Below are 17,535 nucleotides of genomic sequence, written 5' to 3'. Positions count from 1 at the left end.
CGGGGTGGGGGGTGGGTAGGTTTGGCTGCTTGCTAGGTGGGTGAGCGAGTGGACCGGGTGTGAAGGTGGGTGGGGTGGGTGGGTGGGGCGGGTGGGTGGGGTGGGTGGGTGTGCAGGTGGGTGGGCGGCTCGGCAGGCGGGAGCGCGGGGGGTGCTGCGGGGTGGAGGATCGTTTAAAGTATAAAAATAAATAAGGGTATAATCCCGCTCTATTGACCTTGAGCCGCCGGGCGGGCGGGGAGATAAGATCGGACGACGCAGGAACCGAGTAAGTCGACGCGCGGCGACGTTAACCGCGGCGGTGGCGGGTGGAGGGGGGTCAGCCGCTCGGCCGCTAAAGAGGTTCCATTTTCTCCTGCCCCCCCCCACACCCCCCCCGACACCCACCCCCACCCGCTTCCCGTGCGGCCGCCCCGGCCGCGATCATTCCAACGCTCGTGTCCGACCGCGGTCGACGATGTTTGTTGTTGCGCGCCGGGCGTGACGGGGGAGGGGCGCTGCAAACGTCGCCGCTCGCTCGTCGTCGGCTCGGCTCCACGCGAGCGGCGACGTTTGCAGCGCCGCCGGGGACCCGGGCCAAATCGATCGGCACGCCGACGCGTCGGCACGACGTGGGCGCACGCGCGACGAAGGCCGCCGCTCGCAGGTGCCGGTGACGTCGCCACGGCTCCCGCCGCGCCGGGCTTGGGCGCGCGCTGTGAGGCTGCCGCGTGAAGCGTGGGAAGGCTGCCCGCCGCCGCTGGCGGGAGGTCACGGGACAGACGCGCGCAAAGACGATGAACCCCCGTGTGGCCTTCGGAGGCTTTTGGGGCAAGTGCCGGTTTGCGCGCGCGGAACCCGCATTGGTACACGCGCAAATACGCACGTGTGCACACGAACACAATTACATACTCGTGCATGCACACACAAAGATGAAGATCCCCCTAATTAGCCTAAACAGACTGTAGGGGCTGTTAGCGAGCACCTATGAAGGCCGGAACGGCACACGAGGGGGGTGGGTGGTCAGCTCCACGCACGACCGCCGTTGTCTCCCGAGTGGCGATGTTCACACACCGCATCAGTTACTCGTTTGAGGCTGAGTCGACCTAGGGAAGGCCCAGGACCTGTTGAAATAATCGTCACTGGTGGTGGCCACGAGCGGGAATCGAATTCAGGTGGCCGGGTTCGTAGCGCAGCGCGCTAACCGCTACACTACCGCTCGCCACACACATACAAATGCAAAAACACACGCGCGACACGGGAAACACGTCATACACGGCCGGGGTGCAAACTCCACCCGGGCTTTTGTGAGATAAGGGGGGGTGGGAGGGAGGGGGCTGGGGGTGGGGGGGGCGTGGGGGGGGGCGTGGGTGATGTCAGTGGCTGCTCGGGACCAAAAGCTCCTTCCTTTGCCCTCATCGGGTTACGGCCGTTATCGTGAAAAGTTGTGGGAGGAGGAGGAGGAGGGGGGGGTGGGAGACACTTGGGACTGCGCAGGAAGAGGATGCGTACGTGCGTTGGTGTTCCCGGATCGCGTGAGCCGTGTTCGAATCGCACCTCTCGGCGCTCTCTGCGGTCGGACAGGTGATGTTGCCGTGTGGCCGCTGTCTGGCAGAGGGAGAGAGACGTGAATAATGAATTAATGATGACAACGAGTAAAAAAAAAAGTTTTCCCCGCTTTCGTTCCAACCGCGCTGCTGTCGCCACGGTGTCGCGAGACCCGGCGGGCGATGGGAGCTTCGCGCAGAAAGCGGCGCACCCTCCCCTCACTACCCCCCGCCGCGCCCTGCGACCTACAAATAATTCTGTAATTTGGAACCAGAATGAATGAGCAACAGCATTAAAGCTGAATAAAAAAAAGGGGCGGGTTTTTATTTGGTGCTGTCGTTGGAACGCCTCGCACCGTAACTCCAGCAGGGACCCGGATTCGAACCCAGGTGTCTCGGCGTCTCTAGGCCGCCTGAGGTGCCACAGCGACATTGGCCTTCCTCTAAACGTGGTGATTGTAATGGTGATTGTGATGTTGGTGGTGGTGTTGGTGTTGGTGGTAGTGCTGTTGGTGGTAGTGGGGTGGAAATACCACCACCCCCTCTTGTGCCGTTCCGGCCTTCATAGGTGCTCGCTAACAGCACTTGCCCCTACAGTCTGTTAAGGCTACACGGGGGGATCTCTGTCTTTGGTGGTAGTGGCGGTGGTGGTGGTTGTACTGGCGGTAGTGGTGGCGGTAGTGGCGGTGGTAGTGGTGGCGATAGTGGTGGCGGTAGTGGTGGTTGTACTGGCGGTAGTGGTGGTGGTGGTAGTGGTACTGGCGGTAGTTGTGGTGGTAGTGGTGGTGGTAGTGGCGGTCGCAAAGACTTTTGCCACCGTGACCGACGCCGCAGCTCCAGCCGTCGCAGCGGGTGCCCGTGGTGGTAGTGGTGGTAGTGGTAGTGGTGGTGTTAGTGGCGGTGGTAGTGGTGGTGGTAGTGGTACTGGCGGTAGTGGTGGTGCCCGTGGTGGTAGTGGTAGTGGTGGCGGTAGTGGTGGCGGTAGTGGTGGTGGTAGTGGTGGTAGTCGTGGTGGTGGTAGTCGTGGTGGTGGTAGTGGTGGTAGTCGTGGTGGCGGTAGTGGTACTGGTGGTGGTAGTGGCGGTAGTGATGCCGGCGCCCTCCGCTTGCCGGCGACGCGCGACCCCGTCTCCACGTGCGTCCGCTCGCGGTCCCCGGCCTTGTTTTGCGCGCGCGACGTGCTAAACGATCTGTCGCGCCCGCCGACTGGCGTGTGACGGGCAGCGTTTGCCCGGCGCTCGCCCCTCGCTCACCCCTCTTGCCCGGCCGCTCGCCCGCCCGCCCGGGCTGCTCGTGAGGGCCCTGCTCTCCTTTTGACCGTTTGCCGGATCCCTGGATCGGCGGCCGAGGGCTCGAGAGTCGCCCGTCCCCTTGGCCCCGCGTCACCACGGCTGTCCACCCCCCCCTCCCCCCGTCTCCCGCGTCCCTCCGTGTGCCCCCTGTCTCTATCTCCCTCCTCTCTCATTCCTCTCTCTGCTGCCTCCTCTCCCCTCGCTTGTCCTCTGCCTCTCGCCGTTGTCTCTCTCTCTGCTCGCTTTCCTCTCCCCTTTTGCTTTTCTCTCTCCCTCTCTACGCCGTCTTTCCCTCTCGTACTGACGGCTTGAAGCTGTACCTGTGCGCGCGCATTTGGGTTGTGCCGGCTTGGGATGGCACGCATCCAGCAGTGGACGGAGCGTGGCCAACGCTGACGATGTGCGCACGTTTGCACGCGTGTGTTGTGATGCGGCGGTGGCGGCGGTGAACGCGCTGCGCCACGAACCCGGCAACCCGAGTTGGATTCCCGCTCGCGGCTAACATCGGCGACGGATGTCTGAACCGCTACTGGGCCCTCCCCTAGGTCGACTCGGCTTCGACTTTGCAACCCGGTGCGGCGTCTAAACATCGCCACTGGGGAGACAAAGGCGTCCCGTGCGTGGCGATCGCCCCACCCCTCCACCTCCTCCGTGGGTTCTGCTCGCTTACGCTTGCCCCGCCGGCGTGTGCGTGTCCAGGTTCTTCAAGCAGCGCGAGGCGGAGCGCGGCCCCAAGCGGCAGCGCCAGGAGGAGGACAACGAGAGCATCGACGACGTGAGCGACGACGAGTTCGAGAAGTTCCTCGGTGAGTGGCGCGCCGTCGCATCGGCACCAGTAGGATGAGTAGCGGCGGTAGGATCGGCAGTATTAGTAGGATCAGCATCAGTAGGATGAGTATCGGTAGCATGAGCAGCTGTACGGTCAGTAGGATCGGCAGTATTAGTCGGAACAAAGGGGAGCAGTAGGGTCAGCAGTGTCAGTAGGATCAACATCGGTAGGATCAGCAGTATTAGTAGGATCAGCATCAGTAGGATGAGTATCGGTAGGATCAGCAGCTGTACGGTCAGTAGGATCGGCAGTATTAGTCGGAACAAAGGAGCAGTAGGGTCAGCAGTGTCAGTAGGATCAACATCGGTAGGATCAGCAGTATTAGTAGGATCAGCATCAGTAGGATGAGTATCGGTAGCATGAGCAGCTGTACGGTCAGTAGGATCGGCAGTATTAGTCGGAAACAAAGGAGCAGTAGGGTCAGCAGTATCAGTAGGATCGACATCGGTAGGATCGGCAGTATTAGTAGGATCAGTAGGGTCAGCAGCAGTAGGATCGGTTGCGGCAGGATCAGCAGCATCAGAATGGGCAGCATCAGTAGAATCAGCAGCAGCAGTAGGATCAGTCGGCAAGTCCACTCAGCCCCACATCTTCCTCTACCACATCAACCCATCTCTCCTGCAGCCCGTGCCACTCACCCTTTCACCCACTCGCCCACCTACTCATCAGCCCATCTCTTCTCAGCCCATACCACACCCATTTAGTCCCCTCGACACGGCCAAACAGAAGCTGCCGGGCTACGTGACCCAGCAGCCTCCTCGACTGCCGGAGGAGATCACCGACGGGACTGCGTCCAGATCTTATTATAGCCGCGCGCACACAGACGCACAACAAAGACGATGACAAAGATCCCCCGCATAGCCTTAGCAGACTTTCTGGGCAAGTGCTGTTCGAGAGTAGCACCTATGAACGGCCGGCACGACACACGGGGGGGGGGGTGGGTGGCCGGCACTACGCCCGGCCGCCTTTGCCTCATTTGAGGCTGGGTCGACCTTGGGGAGGCCCAGGACCGATTCAGACGAATCGTCACCGGTGTTGGCCGCGTAGCGGGAATCGAACTCGGCTCGCCGGGTTCGTAGCGCAGCGTAGCGCTAACCTCTGCGCCACCTCCCTCCCCCGCCCCCCACCACCGCACGGACACGCAGACGCGCGTGCGCACGGGTGTTTATCTTGCGACGCGTGCGTACGTCTGGCAAGCTCTCCTCGTCCACCACAGCCTCCGCCGCCGCGTCGTCCGAGAGCCAAGGCAGACCTCCGTCTCGCCCGGCGCCTCGCCCCGCCGATTGACGCTCGCGTGTGCCCTGTTGGCAGACACGTTTCCTGCGCGCTTGTAATGGTTGTCATTACTTAGGACAGATGCCAAATCACGTTTAAATGGGGAACGGATTTGGACGGAGAGGTGGGGGGCGGGGGGGGGGGGTGAGGAGCTAGATGAGAGAGAGAGAGAGGAGGGGGAGGCGAGGGAGAGAGAGAGAGGGAGAGAGCAACCCCCCCCCCCCCCCCATGGCTTCCAACTGTCGCCACATGATTAAGGTGTCTTGCTGTGGCTGAGCTGTGGTTTTGTCAGAATTATGAAACATGTTCCTTACGTGGAAGGGCCCCTTTTTTTGTATAAATTATAACGTCAAATACAGATGTCACGGGAATCGGAAGTTTTGGAGAGGTGTGGGGGGGTGGAGGGGGGTGGGGTGGCAGGGGAGGGGGGCGAGAAAGTTTGATTTGGGGTTCGTCTGTCTTCGCCGTCGTTCGTGACTCGACATCGCGAGGGTTGCAGCGAGCGCCGGCGGAGCCCAGCGGAGCGGCTCTGTGCACAGCTACACACAGCTACACACAGCTACTCACAGCTAGCGGCAGCAGCAGCTACACACAGCTACACACAGCTACACACATTTACACACAGCTAGCGGCAGCAGCAGCAGCTACACACAGCCACACACAGTCACACACATTTACACACAGCTAGCGGCAGCAGCAGCAGCTACACACAGCTACACACAGCTAGCGGCAGCAGCAGCAGCTACACACAGCCACACACAGTCACACACATTTACACACAGCTAGCGGCAGCAGCAGCAGCTACACACATTTACACACAGCTAGCGGCAGCAGCAGCAGCTACACACAGCTACACACAGCTAGCGGTAGCAGCAGCTACACACAGCCACACACAGCCACACACAGCTAGCGGCAGCAGCTCCACACAGCTAGCGGCAGCAGCAGCTACACACAGCTACACACAGCTACACACAGCTAGCAGCAGCAGCTCCACACAGCTAGCGGCAGCAGCAGCTACACACAGCTACACACAGCTACACACAGCTAGCAGCAGCAGCTCCACACAGCTAGCGGCAGCAGCAGCTACACACAGCTACACACAGCTACACACAGCTAGCAGCAGCAGCTCCACACAGCTAGCGACAGCAGCAGCTACACACAGCTACACACAGCCACACACAGCTAGCAGCAGCAGCTCCACACAGCTAGCGGCAGCAGCAGCAGCTACACACAGCTAGCGGCAGCAGCAGCAGTTACACACAGCCACACACAGCCACACACAGCCACACACAGCCACACACAGCCACACACATGTACACACAGCTAGCAGCAGCAGCCACACACAGCAAGCGGTAGCAACAGCAGCTACACACAGCTACACACAGCTAGCGGTAGCAGCAGCAGCTACACACAGCAAGCAGTAGCAACAGCTATACACAGCTATACACAGCTAGCGGTAGTAACAGCTACATACAGCAGCACCAGGCAGTAGCAGCAGCAGCAGCTTCTGAGAACGACTCATTCGGGATGACGCCCGGCAATCGTTGCCCCCAGGGCCGCGTGGCCGAGTCGTGGGGACAGCGAGCTGCCGCTGGGGGTGCCCCTTTCCGACGTGTCGTGATGCGCGACGCGCTCTTGAGAAGCCCCCGAGTGGTCGCCGCTGCTTGTGTCCCATGCGAACCTCGGGGGCCCATCGCGAAGGCCGGGACGGCAGAGGAAGCGTGCTGTCGGATTTTGTTGGCCGGGGGTGATGGGCGATGCGTGCGTGCGTGGAGAGAGAGAGGGGCGGGGTGGGTGTTGTGCGAGAGAAGAAATGATTCTGGTGGTGGACGGATGGACGGACGGCGGTGTTTGTTATGGCTAAGTTTGTCACCTCGGCGGCCGCTGTTTAGTCTCGCCCGGTCAAAGGCGGCGAGGCTGTGGGCAGCGAGCGGCAGCTGTCAGGGCCCGGTCCTCGCGTGCGCCCGCCCGCCCGAGCGCACGCGTGTGTGCATGCGAGTGTGTGCGAGTGTGAACGGACTTGCCGATGACTGGTACCAGCGGTGTCAAGATCGGCCTCCTGCGGAGGAGGCTCGTGAAGGACGCTGCTGGGCAGTTGGAGGCGACGCTCGCAACAACGAGCGGAGCGCCGGGCGGGTAAAACGCAGCGAGATTTTGGCGCAGTGGGGAGCACAGGTGGTGCATCTGCCAGCCATCTCAGTCGGTCAACCCACTGCACCTGGGTCCGTCCTGTGACCTCCTGTCGGTAGCGAGCCTTTGACGCTTCACGTGGCCTCAAAGTGAACCTAGCCTGGCACAAGCGCCGTGGTGACGTCGGCTCTTGTTGCGAGTACGTACGGGGGAGCGGTAGTGTGGTGGTTAGCGCTGCGCTACGAACCCGGGTTCGATTCCCACTCGCGGCCAACACCAAGTGACTATTATCTGAGCCGGTCCTGGGCCTTCCCTAGGTCGACTCAGCCTAAAATGAGAATCACAACAAGAGAGACAGGCGGCCCGGGCGTGGTGTTGCCCACCCACCCCGTCGTGTGCCGTGCTGGCCTTTCGTAGGTGCCACCCGCCGGGGGGGGGGGGAGGGGGGGGCTTTGTGTCTGTGTGTACGTAGTGGCGCGCATGTGGTTAGAGGGCGGAACGGTACCTCGCCCCCCGTAATGACTGTTTTAACAGCCGATTAACTCGTCGAGCGGGCCACCACCACAGCCCCGCGTCGCTACGCTCGCACGTGGCATCACGTGCGCTCCGAACGGTCTGCGTGCGCGCACACACACACCCGTTGGTGCGCGTGTCATCGACGCGGAGGGCATGGGGGGGGGGGGGGCGGTAAATGCGCAGCCCCTGCAATTGCCTCCGCTAGACGTGGCTCTACACAGAGATCCCCGACAGAAGAGGAGTAATCTGCCCACTCTTCCACGCCGGCGTGACGTCTTAGAAGCGTTGGGAGTTACCCACACGTCACCCCCATCGCACGCGACCTGCCAATCGTAGACTGACTGCGTGGTTGTCCCAACCGCTGGAACCCCCTTTGTGCCAACCGTTTCACCACCGTTGTTGTTGTTGTCGTCCGCAGACACCTACGAGGGGGACGAGGATGATGACGTGGATCTGCTCAGCGACGGCGACGACCTGGACTTTGCCGGGTAACATCTCTTCACCGCGCGCGCGCGTCGTTTTGCAGCGACAGTTCAACGAACGCGTTGCCACCTGTGGCGAATTAATGCGTCCCTGAATCTGTGCTAAGGTCTCGTTCGTCGCTTCGCGATGGTTTTTAACGTACGAAACAGGAGGAGGATTTCTCGACAAATCTGGCTGTCGCCTGGTGAAGCTGGTTGCAATTACTGGTGAAACGTCGTACTCAAGATTGTAAATGTCGTGCCTTTGCTCTCCAACACAGCGGTGTGCTGGACTAGTGACGAATTGGCCACGTTCTGTTCACGTGACAACCCTTACTAGTTGGCTGTGTCGGGTGGTGGCGGGTTTAACGACACATTTATATATTTGCGCGATCTAACCCAAAAACATTTGCATTATGGATGATATTGGTCGCGAAAGCCTACTACGTGTTAAACTCGCTTGGTTTGTTTTAATTTTTTCTTGCCGCTTCCGATGGCGCGTCGTGAAATTATTGCCGCCGTCGCAGCGAGTGTTTATGTTTCGCGCTTGAAATCTGCGCGCGCGTGATTCGCACGCAGAGTCTCAAGAAAGCGCTTTAGGTGCGATCGCCTTGCGGCGCTTCCAGAATTGACCACGTGCCACCGTGTGGCATTTCCCGGCAGCATGACGACGATGTCACCGCCCCCCCCCCCCATTGACTCGACAAAACGTAGCGATTCTTTCTTAGTTTTTACCGTCTCCTCGTTTTCGCGCTCTCGTTGGTATTGTTTTGTCCGCCCCCGCCGCCAGCCCAAGTGCGGCGTTAGCCAATCGTGCAACGTGCAGTTTGACAATCGACGATTTGTTAATTCAGCCCCGACCGATGATGACGACGATTCTGTGCGTCGTTGCTTGCCGAGCCTGACTACCCCAGGTCTCCCTAGCCAATGAACCTCGCCTGCCAAGCGCACCGATTGGCTGATCGCAGTGGGAAGCTGGCCTTGAGGTTAACGGCGAGTGGGGGTGGGAGTTCAAGGGTCGGCAAAGATCAGTGCAATTAAATGTCCCTCCCTCCCCCCACGCCTCCGCTCCCTCCCTCCCTCCCTCCGCTGCTCCCTCCCTCCCTCCCTCCATCTCCCCGACTCCCAGCAACATCAAGAAACCACAGCAGAATAAGAAGAAATCTCAAGGAGGAGGGGACGGCAATGACGACGACGACGACGAGGATGAAGATGACGAAGACCTCGATGACCTGGATGATGAGGAAGTGTCCCTGGGAAGCTTCGACGAGGAGGACTCTGGCGACGAGGTCGGGGAAGATGGCGGAGCGTTCGTGAACGGGGGGGATGACGACGACGACGAGGGGGAGGAAGGGTGGGATGGTGAGTTGACCGTCGCACACACACAGACACACGCACACAGACAAAGATCCCCCCGTGTAGCCTTGCCAGACTGTTGGGGCAAGTGCTGTTAGCGAGCATCTATGAAGGCCGGCACGGCACACGAGGGGGTGGGGTGGCCAGCACCACGCCCGGCCGCCTTTGTCTCCCCAGTGGCGATGTGTAGACACCGCACCAGGTACTTATTTGAGGCTGAGTCGACCTAGGGGAGGCCCAGGACAGATTCAGATAATCGTTACCGGTGTTGGCCGTGAGCGGGAATAGAACTCGGGTTCCCGGGTTCGTAGCGCAATGTAGCGCTAACCGCTACACTACAGCTCCCCCACGCGCACTCACACACACACACGCAACATGCCACACGCCACAGAAGAGCACAGCACAAGCCGCAGGGCACACGTGCCCGCCCGCGGTCTGTTGCTCGAGAGAGTGCCACGTGCGCCGTCTGTGTGCGTTTGCAGCTTTTGACGAAGGCGGCGGCGGCGATCTGTCGAGCGGTGAGTGTTCACGCCCGGCACAAACACACCGACACGCTCGTGTTAACCGCACACGGTCGCCTCACCGCACCTCACCCGCTGCACAACCACGCTTTGACACTTCCTAACCCACACCCCGCCATGGAGTTAGTGCAGTATCGACTTGAGGAAGCCTTTAGCCAGCCGTGGATGGAGCCGAGATCATGGATGACGATGATAATGAAGTTAGTGGCGCTCATCTCCTCTGATTTCATCTTTGCCCCTCTGCATCTCTTACACTCCCCTCCCCACCACCCCCTCAACTCCCCCGGTCATCTCATAGCCCCTCCCTCCACTCCCTCCTCTCCCTCCCTCTCCCTCCACTCCCTCCACTCCCTCCACTCCCTCCCTTCCCTCCCTCCCTCCACTCCCTCCTCCCCTCCCTCCCCTCCCTCCACTCCCTCCTCTCCCTCCACTTCCTCCTCTCCCTTCCCTCCCTCCACTCCCTCCCTCTCCCTCCATTCCCTCCACTCCCTCCACTCCCTCCTTCCCTCCCTCCCTCCCTCCACTCCCTCCTCCCCTCCCTCCCCTCCCTCCCCTCCCTCCCCTCCCTCCTCTCCCTCCACTTCCTCCTCTCCCTTCCCTCCCTCCACTCCCTCCCTCCCCTCCCTCCCCTCCCTCCACTCTCTTCTCTCCCTCCACTCCCTCCCTCTCCCTCCATTCCCTCCACTCCCTCCACTCCCTCCTTCCCTCCCTCCCTCCCTCCACTCCCTCCTCCCCTCCCTCCCCTCCCTCCCCTCCCTCCCCTCCCTCCTCTCCCTCCACTTCCTCCTCTCCCTTCCCTCCCTCCACTCCCTCCCTCCCCTCCCTCCCCTCCCTCCACTCTCTTCTCTCCCTCCACTTCCTCCTCTCCCTCCACTGCCTCCTTCCCTCCCTCCACTCCCTCCACTCACTCCCTCCCTCCACTCCCTCCACTCCCTCCTCTCCCTCCACTCCCTCCTCTCCCTCCACTTCCTCCTCTCCCTTCCCTTCCTCCACTCCCTCCCTCCCTCCCCTCCCTCCCCTCCCTCCACTCCCTCCTCTCCCTCCTCTTCCTCCTCTCCCTTCCCTCCCTCCACTCTCTCCCTCCCCTCCCTCCACTCTCTCCTCTCCCTCCACTTCCTCCTCTCCCTCCACTGCCTCCTTCCCTCCCTCCACTCCCTCCACTCACTCCCTCCCCTCCCTCCACTCCCTCCCATGGCTGCCCATGCCCGCCATGGTGCGTGCGTTGCCCACCGCCGGGGTTTTTTGTTCCTGTGTCTCTGCTCGCGTGCCGACCCTCCGGATGCGGCGGCGGCGTTGGGCGGCACTCCCGAGGTGGATGGGTTGGGGGGCAGATCATAGGTGGCAATGAGGACGAGGAGGAAAGCATTCGCAAGGGGGGGGGTGCGTGCGTGTTGGTGTGCTGCCGGAGCGTGAACGCACGTGCGTGTGCATCGGTGTGCGTGTGTCTGAGCGCATGTGGGTTCCTGCGTGAGTGTCTGTGCGCGCATGTGTGTGTGTGTGTGTGCGCGTGTGTGTGTGTGTGCGTGTGTGCGTGTGTGTGTGTGCCTGCGAGTGCGCGCCTGCGTGTGTGTGTGTGCGCGTGTGTGTGTGTGTGCGTGCCTGCGAGTGCGCGCCTGCGTGTGTGCGTGTGTGTGCGCGCCTGCGTGTGTGCGTGTGTGTGCGCGCCTGCGTGTGTGTGCGTGTGTGTGCGTGTGTGTGCGTGTGTGTGTGTGCGTGTGTGTGTGTGCGTGCGTGTGTGTGTGCGTGCGTGCCAGAGCGCTATAACAACCGCAAACTCCGCCTCGCTCGGGGCCCAGCTCGGGTTACGAGCCGGGTGTCGTCCTCCTTCACCTCCTCCTCCGTTTGTTTATTTTATTAATTCTCGTTGAATGTTGTTCTCACCTTCCGCGTCCGTCCCGTTATCTCGTCAAAGCTACCTTGCCTCGTCCTGCGGGCGGCCCGTGGCACAGAGATTCGACTAAAATAGTCACGGGTTCGTGGTGGCGATTCAATTCAAGAACAGATTCGGGTCTCTTGCCTTGTTGGTATCGTTCCTTGTCCGTCCGGTCCGGCCCGTCGCGTGTGATCGACACGCGTCGTAACGGACAGATCCCCCGACGCGCTTTAACCCCCATCGCCAGAACCGCTTCACGGCCCCACGATTCCACGCGGCGCCGATCCCGTACGATTCCGTCTCCCTGCGCGGGACGTTTGTACGCTGCCGGAGCGAAGGTGCTCGGGTCACAGCGTGCAACTCCCCCCCCCCTCTTCCCTCCCTTTCCTCCTTTCTCTTCCCCTCCCCAAGCAAACCGCCGCCACCCCCACTCACCCACCCCCCCCGGAGCGAGCTAATTAAAATTAAAAGCACGAACCACAACCGGTGTAGGACTCAAGTGAACCAGGGCGGCTGGGGGCGCGCGAGCGAGGTGGGGGGGGGGGCGCTATTGAATGACTTCATCTCCCCGTGCCCTTTGTGGGGAGAGAGGCGGAGGAGCGGCGCGGACTTCGTGAAACTCGCTCGCTCGCCACGCCGCAGAGGACGACAGCTCGCGAATTAGCCAAGCGGTTTTTTTTTCGCCCCCCCCCCCCCTTCCTCTAGAGTTGTTAACCGCTTTGTGGAAATGGAAATGGTAGCAGGAGTGCCGGATATGAAACCTATCCACGTTCCCCCCGCCCACCCCTTCCCCGCCCCGCCGTCGTTTCGCCAACGCGCGCAAACGCCCGTGGCCCGAGTAGGAACGAGGAATCGGGAACCTGCGAAGGGACAGCGTGGCCGGTTACCCGAGAGATGAAGCGAGAGGTCAAAGAGAGAGGAGGGCGAGAGAGCTGTCGACCGGAGCGGTCGCGTGTGTGCACGTCGCGACGTCTGCGCGCATGACGCTATGGACATCCACGAAACTACTGGACGTGTGTGCAAAACAGCTTGACGGCACATCGGATTCTTCCAGTGTAAATACACATTCTGATTCTATGACACTGCCCCGTCGTGATGATGGTGACGACGACGACGTTGTTTGTGATTGCTCGGCGAGTGAAGCGAATTAAGAGTCGAGCTTCCCGTTGGCAGGGCGTCACGCGAAGAGGCGGCCTCCATCTGCAGGGAGCAGGGACAAGGGGCCTCAAGTTGGGGGCGCAGGAGCCAAGAAGCGAGAGAGGCTGGAGACCATCGACTTCAAGTCGGCCATGACAGGTACGTCTGTGAAAGTGCATGCGTGTATGGGCAGCGTTTCTTTAGCGGTTAACGCGCCACGAACCCAGTGAGCCGAGTCCGATTCCCGCTCACGGCCGACACCGGTGACGATTATCTGAACTGATCCCGGGCCTCCACTAGGCCGACTCAGCCTCAAATGAGTACCTGGTGCGGTGTGTAAACATCGCCACGGGGGAGACAAAGGCGGCCAGGCGTGGTGCTGGCCACCCACCCCTTCGCGTGCCATGCCGGCCTTCATAGGTGCTGTTCGCGAACAACGCTTTGCCCAACAGTCTATTCGAGGCCTTTCACCACTGCGTCTGGCTGCCTTGCTGCCATCTCATAACAAAACAGCGGGGCAATCCTTCCCGTACGGTGACATTGGGGCGTTGCCCCTCCCGTTGGGACGCGGCGCTCTTGCGCGTTGTCACTTGAGAGTCGTGGATCAAAGGGCGGGCGAGGAATCGGCCTTTTCCCGTGGTCGTGAATGAACCTGTTGTTGGTGTTGTGCGCAGGAGGGGGAGGGGGACACAGCACGAAGAGGCGGAGGAAGGACGGTGATCAGCTGTTCCTAGCAGCAGAGGAGGTGATGCTGATCGCTCGCTACACACAAAGATCACTCAGAGACTCACCACACACACAGCGTGTACTCATAGAGACCCATAGAGACTCACCACATACACAGAGATACTCATAGAGACTCATAGAAACCCCCCACACACAGCGTGTACTCATAGAGACCCATAGACACCCCCCCCACACACAGAGAGACTCATAGAGACTCATAGAAACCCCCCCACACACAGCGTGTACTCATAGAGACCCATAGAGACTCACCACATACATAGAGAGACTCATAGAGACTCATAGAAACCCCCCCACACACAGCGTGTACTCATAGAGACCCATAGAGACTCACCACATACATAGAGAGACTCATAGAGACTCATAGAACCCCCCCCCCACACACAGCGTGTACTCATAGAGACCCATAGAGACTCACCACATACACAGAGAGACTCATAGAGACTCATAGAAACCCCCCAAACACACAGAGAGACTCATAGAGACTCATAGAGACCCCCCCCACACACACAGAGACTCACAGAGACTGAGACCCCCCACACACACAGAGAGACTCATAGAGACTCATAGAGACCCCCCACACACACAGCGTGTACTCATAGAGACCCATAAAGACCCCCCACACACAAAGAGAGACTCACAGAGACTCATAGAGACCCCCCCCCACACACAAAGAGACTCATAGAAACTCATAGAGACCCATAGAGACCCCCCCCCCACACACAGAGAGACTCATGGAGACTCATAGAAACCCCCCACACACACAGCGTGTACTCATAGAGACCCATAGAGACTCACCACATACACAGAGAGACTCATGGAGACTCATAGAAACCCCCCCACACACAGCGTGTACTCATAGAGACCCATAGAAACCCCCCCCACACACAGAGAGACTCATAGAGACCCATAGAAACCCCCCACACACACAGCGTGTACTCATAGAGACCCATAGACACCCCCCACACACACAGAGAGACTCATAGAGACCCATAGAAACCCCCCCACACACAGCGTGTACTCATAGAGACCCATAGACACCCCCCACACACACAGAGAGACTCATAGAGACTCATAGAAACCCCCCAAACACACAGCGACCACTCAGACTCGCTGCACACGCGGCTCCACACTTCACTAGGTGCTTATTGAAGCGTGGGTTGATCGAGAGGGGAGGCACAGGCTGCTGATGTTAGCTGAAGTCTCTCCTTGTCCCTGACTCTTACCTTGATCCTGAATCCAACCCTAATCCCCTGGTCTCACCCCGATCTTTAACCCTAAACCCTAAAACCTTTGCCCTGACGCTCACCCTACTGCCCAACCCTAATCCTTAACCCTGACAACAATACCTGACCCGAATCGTTGACCCTAATACCTAATCCTGACCCTGATCCCCAACCCCTAATCCCTAACGCTGACTCTCACCTTGGTGCTTGATCTTAATCCTTGACCCTAAACCTTGACCCTAATCCTTGACCCTAAACCCTGACCCTAAACCCTGACCCTAAACCCTGACCCTAAACCCTGACCCTAAACCCTGACCCTAATCCTTGACCCTAATCTTTGACCCTAAACCTTGTCCCTAATCCTTGACCCTAAACCTTGACCCTAATCCTTGACCTTAAACCTTGTCCCTAAACCTTGTCCCTAAACTTTGACCCTAAACCTTGACCCTATTCCTTGACGCTATTTTTTGACCCTGATCCTTGACCCTGATCCTTGACCCTGATCCTTGACCCTAATCCTTGAGCCTAATCCCTGACGCTAATTTCCTGACTCTCACACTGATCTCCACCGCTAAAACCCCGACCCTGACTCTAACTCTGACTCCCTGTCTCTGTGTAGTTCGGGACGATGCTGGATGAACATTCGTCCTCGGGCATCGACACGTCGGGTCTGAACGCCGTGGCCAACAAAGACAACTCTCGTGAGTGGGGTGGGGGGCGGTGGGGGGCGGTGGGGGGGGCGGGGGTGGGGGGCAGGGGCGGGGGTGGGGGGCGGGGGTGGGGGGGTTGTGGGGGGGAGGGGCGCGGGTGGGGGGGCGGTGGGGGGGGGGCCCTTATCCCGCAGTGGATTGACAGAGAAGGGCCGTGCCTGCGTACGTGCATGAAGCGTGCGTTTCCGACTTTCGGATTCATAAAAAAAAAATCTGGAAATCCATGCCCGGATGCGAACATTTTGGATAATCTGCACAAAAAAAACCCCAAAATTTGTTTTGCTTTTGAGCTGAAACGCGGACGCGTCGCTAGCTACCACCACAGCAACGACGATGAGGAGGAGGAGTAAGAGGTCGCTTCCTATACAAACTACGCCGTTTGTACTTGACCAGGTAAGGCTCCACTGAGCTGTGTTGCAGCTCTTTTTCAGACGCAACCCGGCTCTCACCACGAGTGGGGGGGGTAGTTCAACACAAGTGGGCTCACCGTCACGTGGACATTTATAGCGGGCAAATCCTCTTGAACGCGTGACGTTGATTCTAAACGCGGAGGGAAAAACCGGAGGACCCGGTGAACAAATCCACGCGGGCACGTTGAGAGAGAAAGAAAGAGAATGCAAACTCCAAATATATACGGCAGGTGTCAGGGTCGCGGTCGAACTCGCCCAACGACCTCCTGCACACCAGGTGAGGTTAGTTGACATCTCGGTGCTGCGAGCCGCCACGTTGTGCCCGGCAAAGCCTCCCTGAGGCCTCAAAACTCAGGAGGGTCCTGCCACGTGTTTTGCAGTACAGGGGGGCGGGGTCGACGGGGGGGGGGGGGGGCAGGGGTCGACGGGGGGGGGGGGGGGGCGCAGACAGTGAGCCGACGAGCCAGTGAACCCAATGACCCCGCGACCTGATTGGTTGAATGACCCCGGCGGGCCGCCTGATCCCATGCCGACCGCCGTGAACTCCGCTCCGCAGACGCCAAGCAGCTGAACTGGGAGGCGCAGCGCGACCGCTGGGTCAAGGGGGACGGGGAGCGACGCGGGCGGCCGTCCTGGAAGAGGAAACGACGGAGTGGAGGGGGAGGGGGAGGAGGGGGAGGGGGGGCCCCGGCAGGTAAATTCGGGGGGGGGGGCCCCACGCAAGGGAGCGGCCGGGCGGAGAGCGGGGGCGGCTGGCGGAGGAGCGAGAACAGCGGGGAAGAAGCTCGGAGGAAAAGAGAGGAGGAGGAGGTGATGGTGACGATGGGGGGGGGGGGGGTGGCGGTGACGACGATGATGATGACAACCACGACGATTTGGACGACGGAGGTGTGGTGATGATAGCGTGGATGATGGGAGGCGGCTACGACGACGGTGGTGATCGCCATGGAGGTGACGGCGATGTCAGCTGGTGGTGCCAATTGTGTGTCGATGGTTGTGAGATGATGATGGTTATGATGATGATGACGACGACGACGACAACGTTGGTTGTGATGACAGTGGAGATGGTGGTGATGTTGATGAAGCAGCCTTTAACACACAGCTCTTCAAACTGTACACAAAGCAGGAAATAAACCTTTGGCGTGTTTAAAGTTGCATGCTCTGTGTGGTTATCTCGAGACTGAGTTTAAGTCGACCGACGCTGGGATCACCAGTGAGTTGAGTGATCGATTACTCTTACGGATAAGTATCGGTGAGGTTACTCCAATAGTCCAGCATCACGAGAAGAGTTGGGAGAGTTCTACAAGTCTCGGCTCTCTTGCCGTGTGTGCCGCTGGACGGGGAGGTGATGGGCGGGGCTTGGTGATATCATCGTCGGCCACGTCGCGCTGGGCGTGGCCTTGTCGCGTGGGGGTTTCCAGCCTTCACAAAAGTGTAACCGATTCGCAAATCTCATGTCGACAATCGCCACAACTCTAAAATCAAGCGTACGTTAAAAATAATTACAAATACAATTATTCTTTATTGGA

At 59.8% G+C, this 17,535-nt stretch overlaps 1 protein-coding gene across 1 annotated transcript in view; it reads left to right on the top strand.

Moving 5' to 3' along the window:
- The window catches only part of LOC144729622 (CCAAT/enhancer-binding protein zeta-like), a 33,067-nt gene extending 15,910 nt beyond the window's left edge, over positions 1–17,157 (top strand). The window contains exons 10-17 of the mRNA XM_078610020.1: positions 3,518–3,624; positions 7,987–8,056; positions 9,159–9,391; positions 9,868–9,903; positions 12,953–13,075; positions 13,591–13,661; positions 15,506–15,587; positions 16,563–17,157. Coding sequence (XP_078466146.1) covers positions 3,518–3,624; positions 7,987–8,056; positions 9,159–9,391; positions 9,868–9,903; positions 12,953–13,075; positions 13,591–13,661; positions 15,506–15,587; positions 16,563–16,903 — 1,063 coding nt within the window. The 3' untranslated portion in view covers positions 16,904–17,157. The remainder of the gene's footprint in view (positions 1–3,517; positions 3,625–7,986; positions 8,057–9,158; positions 9,392–9,867; positions 9,904–12,952; positions 13,076–13,590; positions 13,662–15,505; positions 15,588–16,562) is intronic.
- Positions 17,158–17,535: the final 378 nt, after the last annotated feature.

Source organism: Lampetra planeri, chromosome 33 (assembly GCF_965212315.1).
Source record: "Lampetra planeri chromosome 33, kcLamPlan1.2.h2, whole genome shotgun sequence".
In the NCBI taxonomy this organism is placed as follows: domain Eukaryota; kingdom Metazoa; phylum Chordata; class Hyperoartia; order Petromyzontiformes; family Petromyzontidae; genus Lampetra; species Lampetra planeri.
The sequence above is the reverse complement of the archived record's forward strand: the minus strand, read 5'-3'. Positions and strand labels throughout refer to the sequence as shown.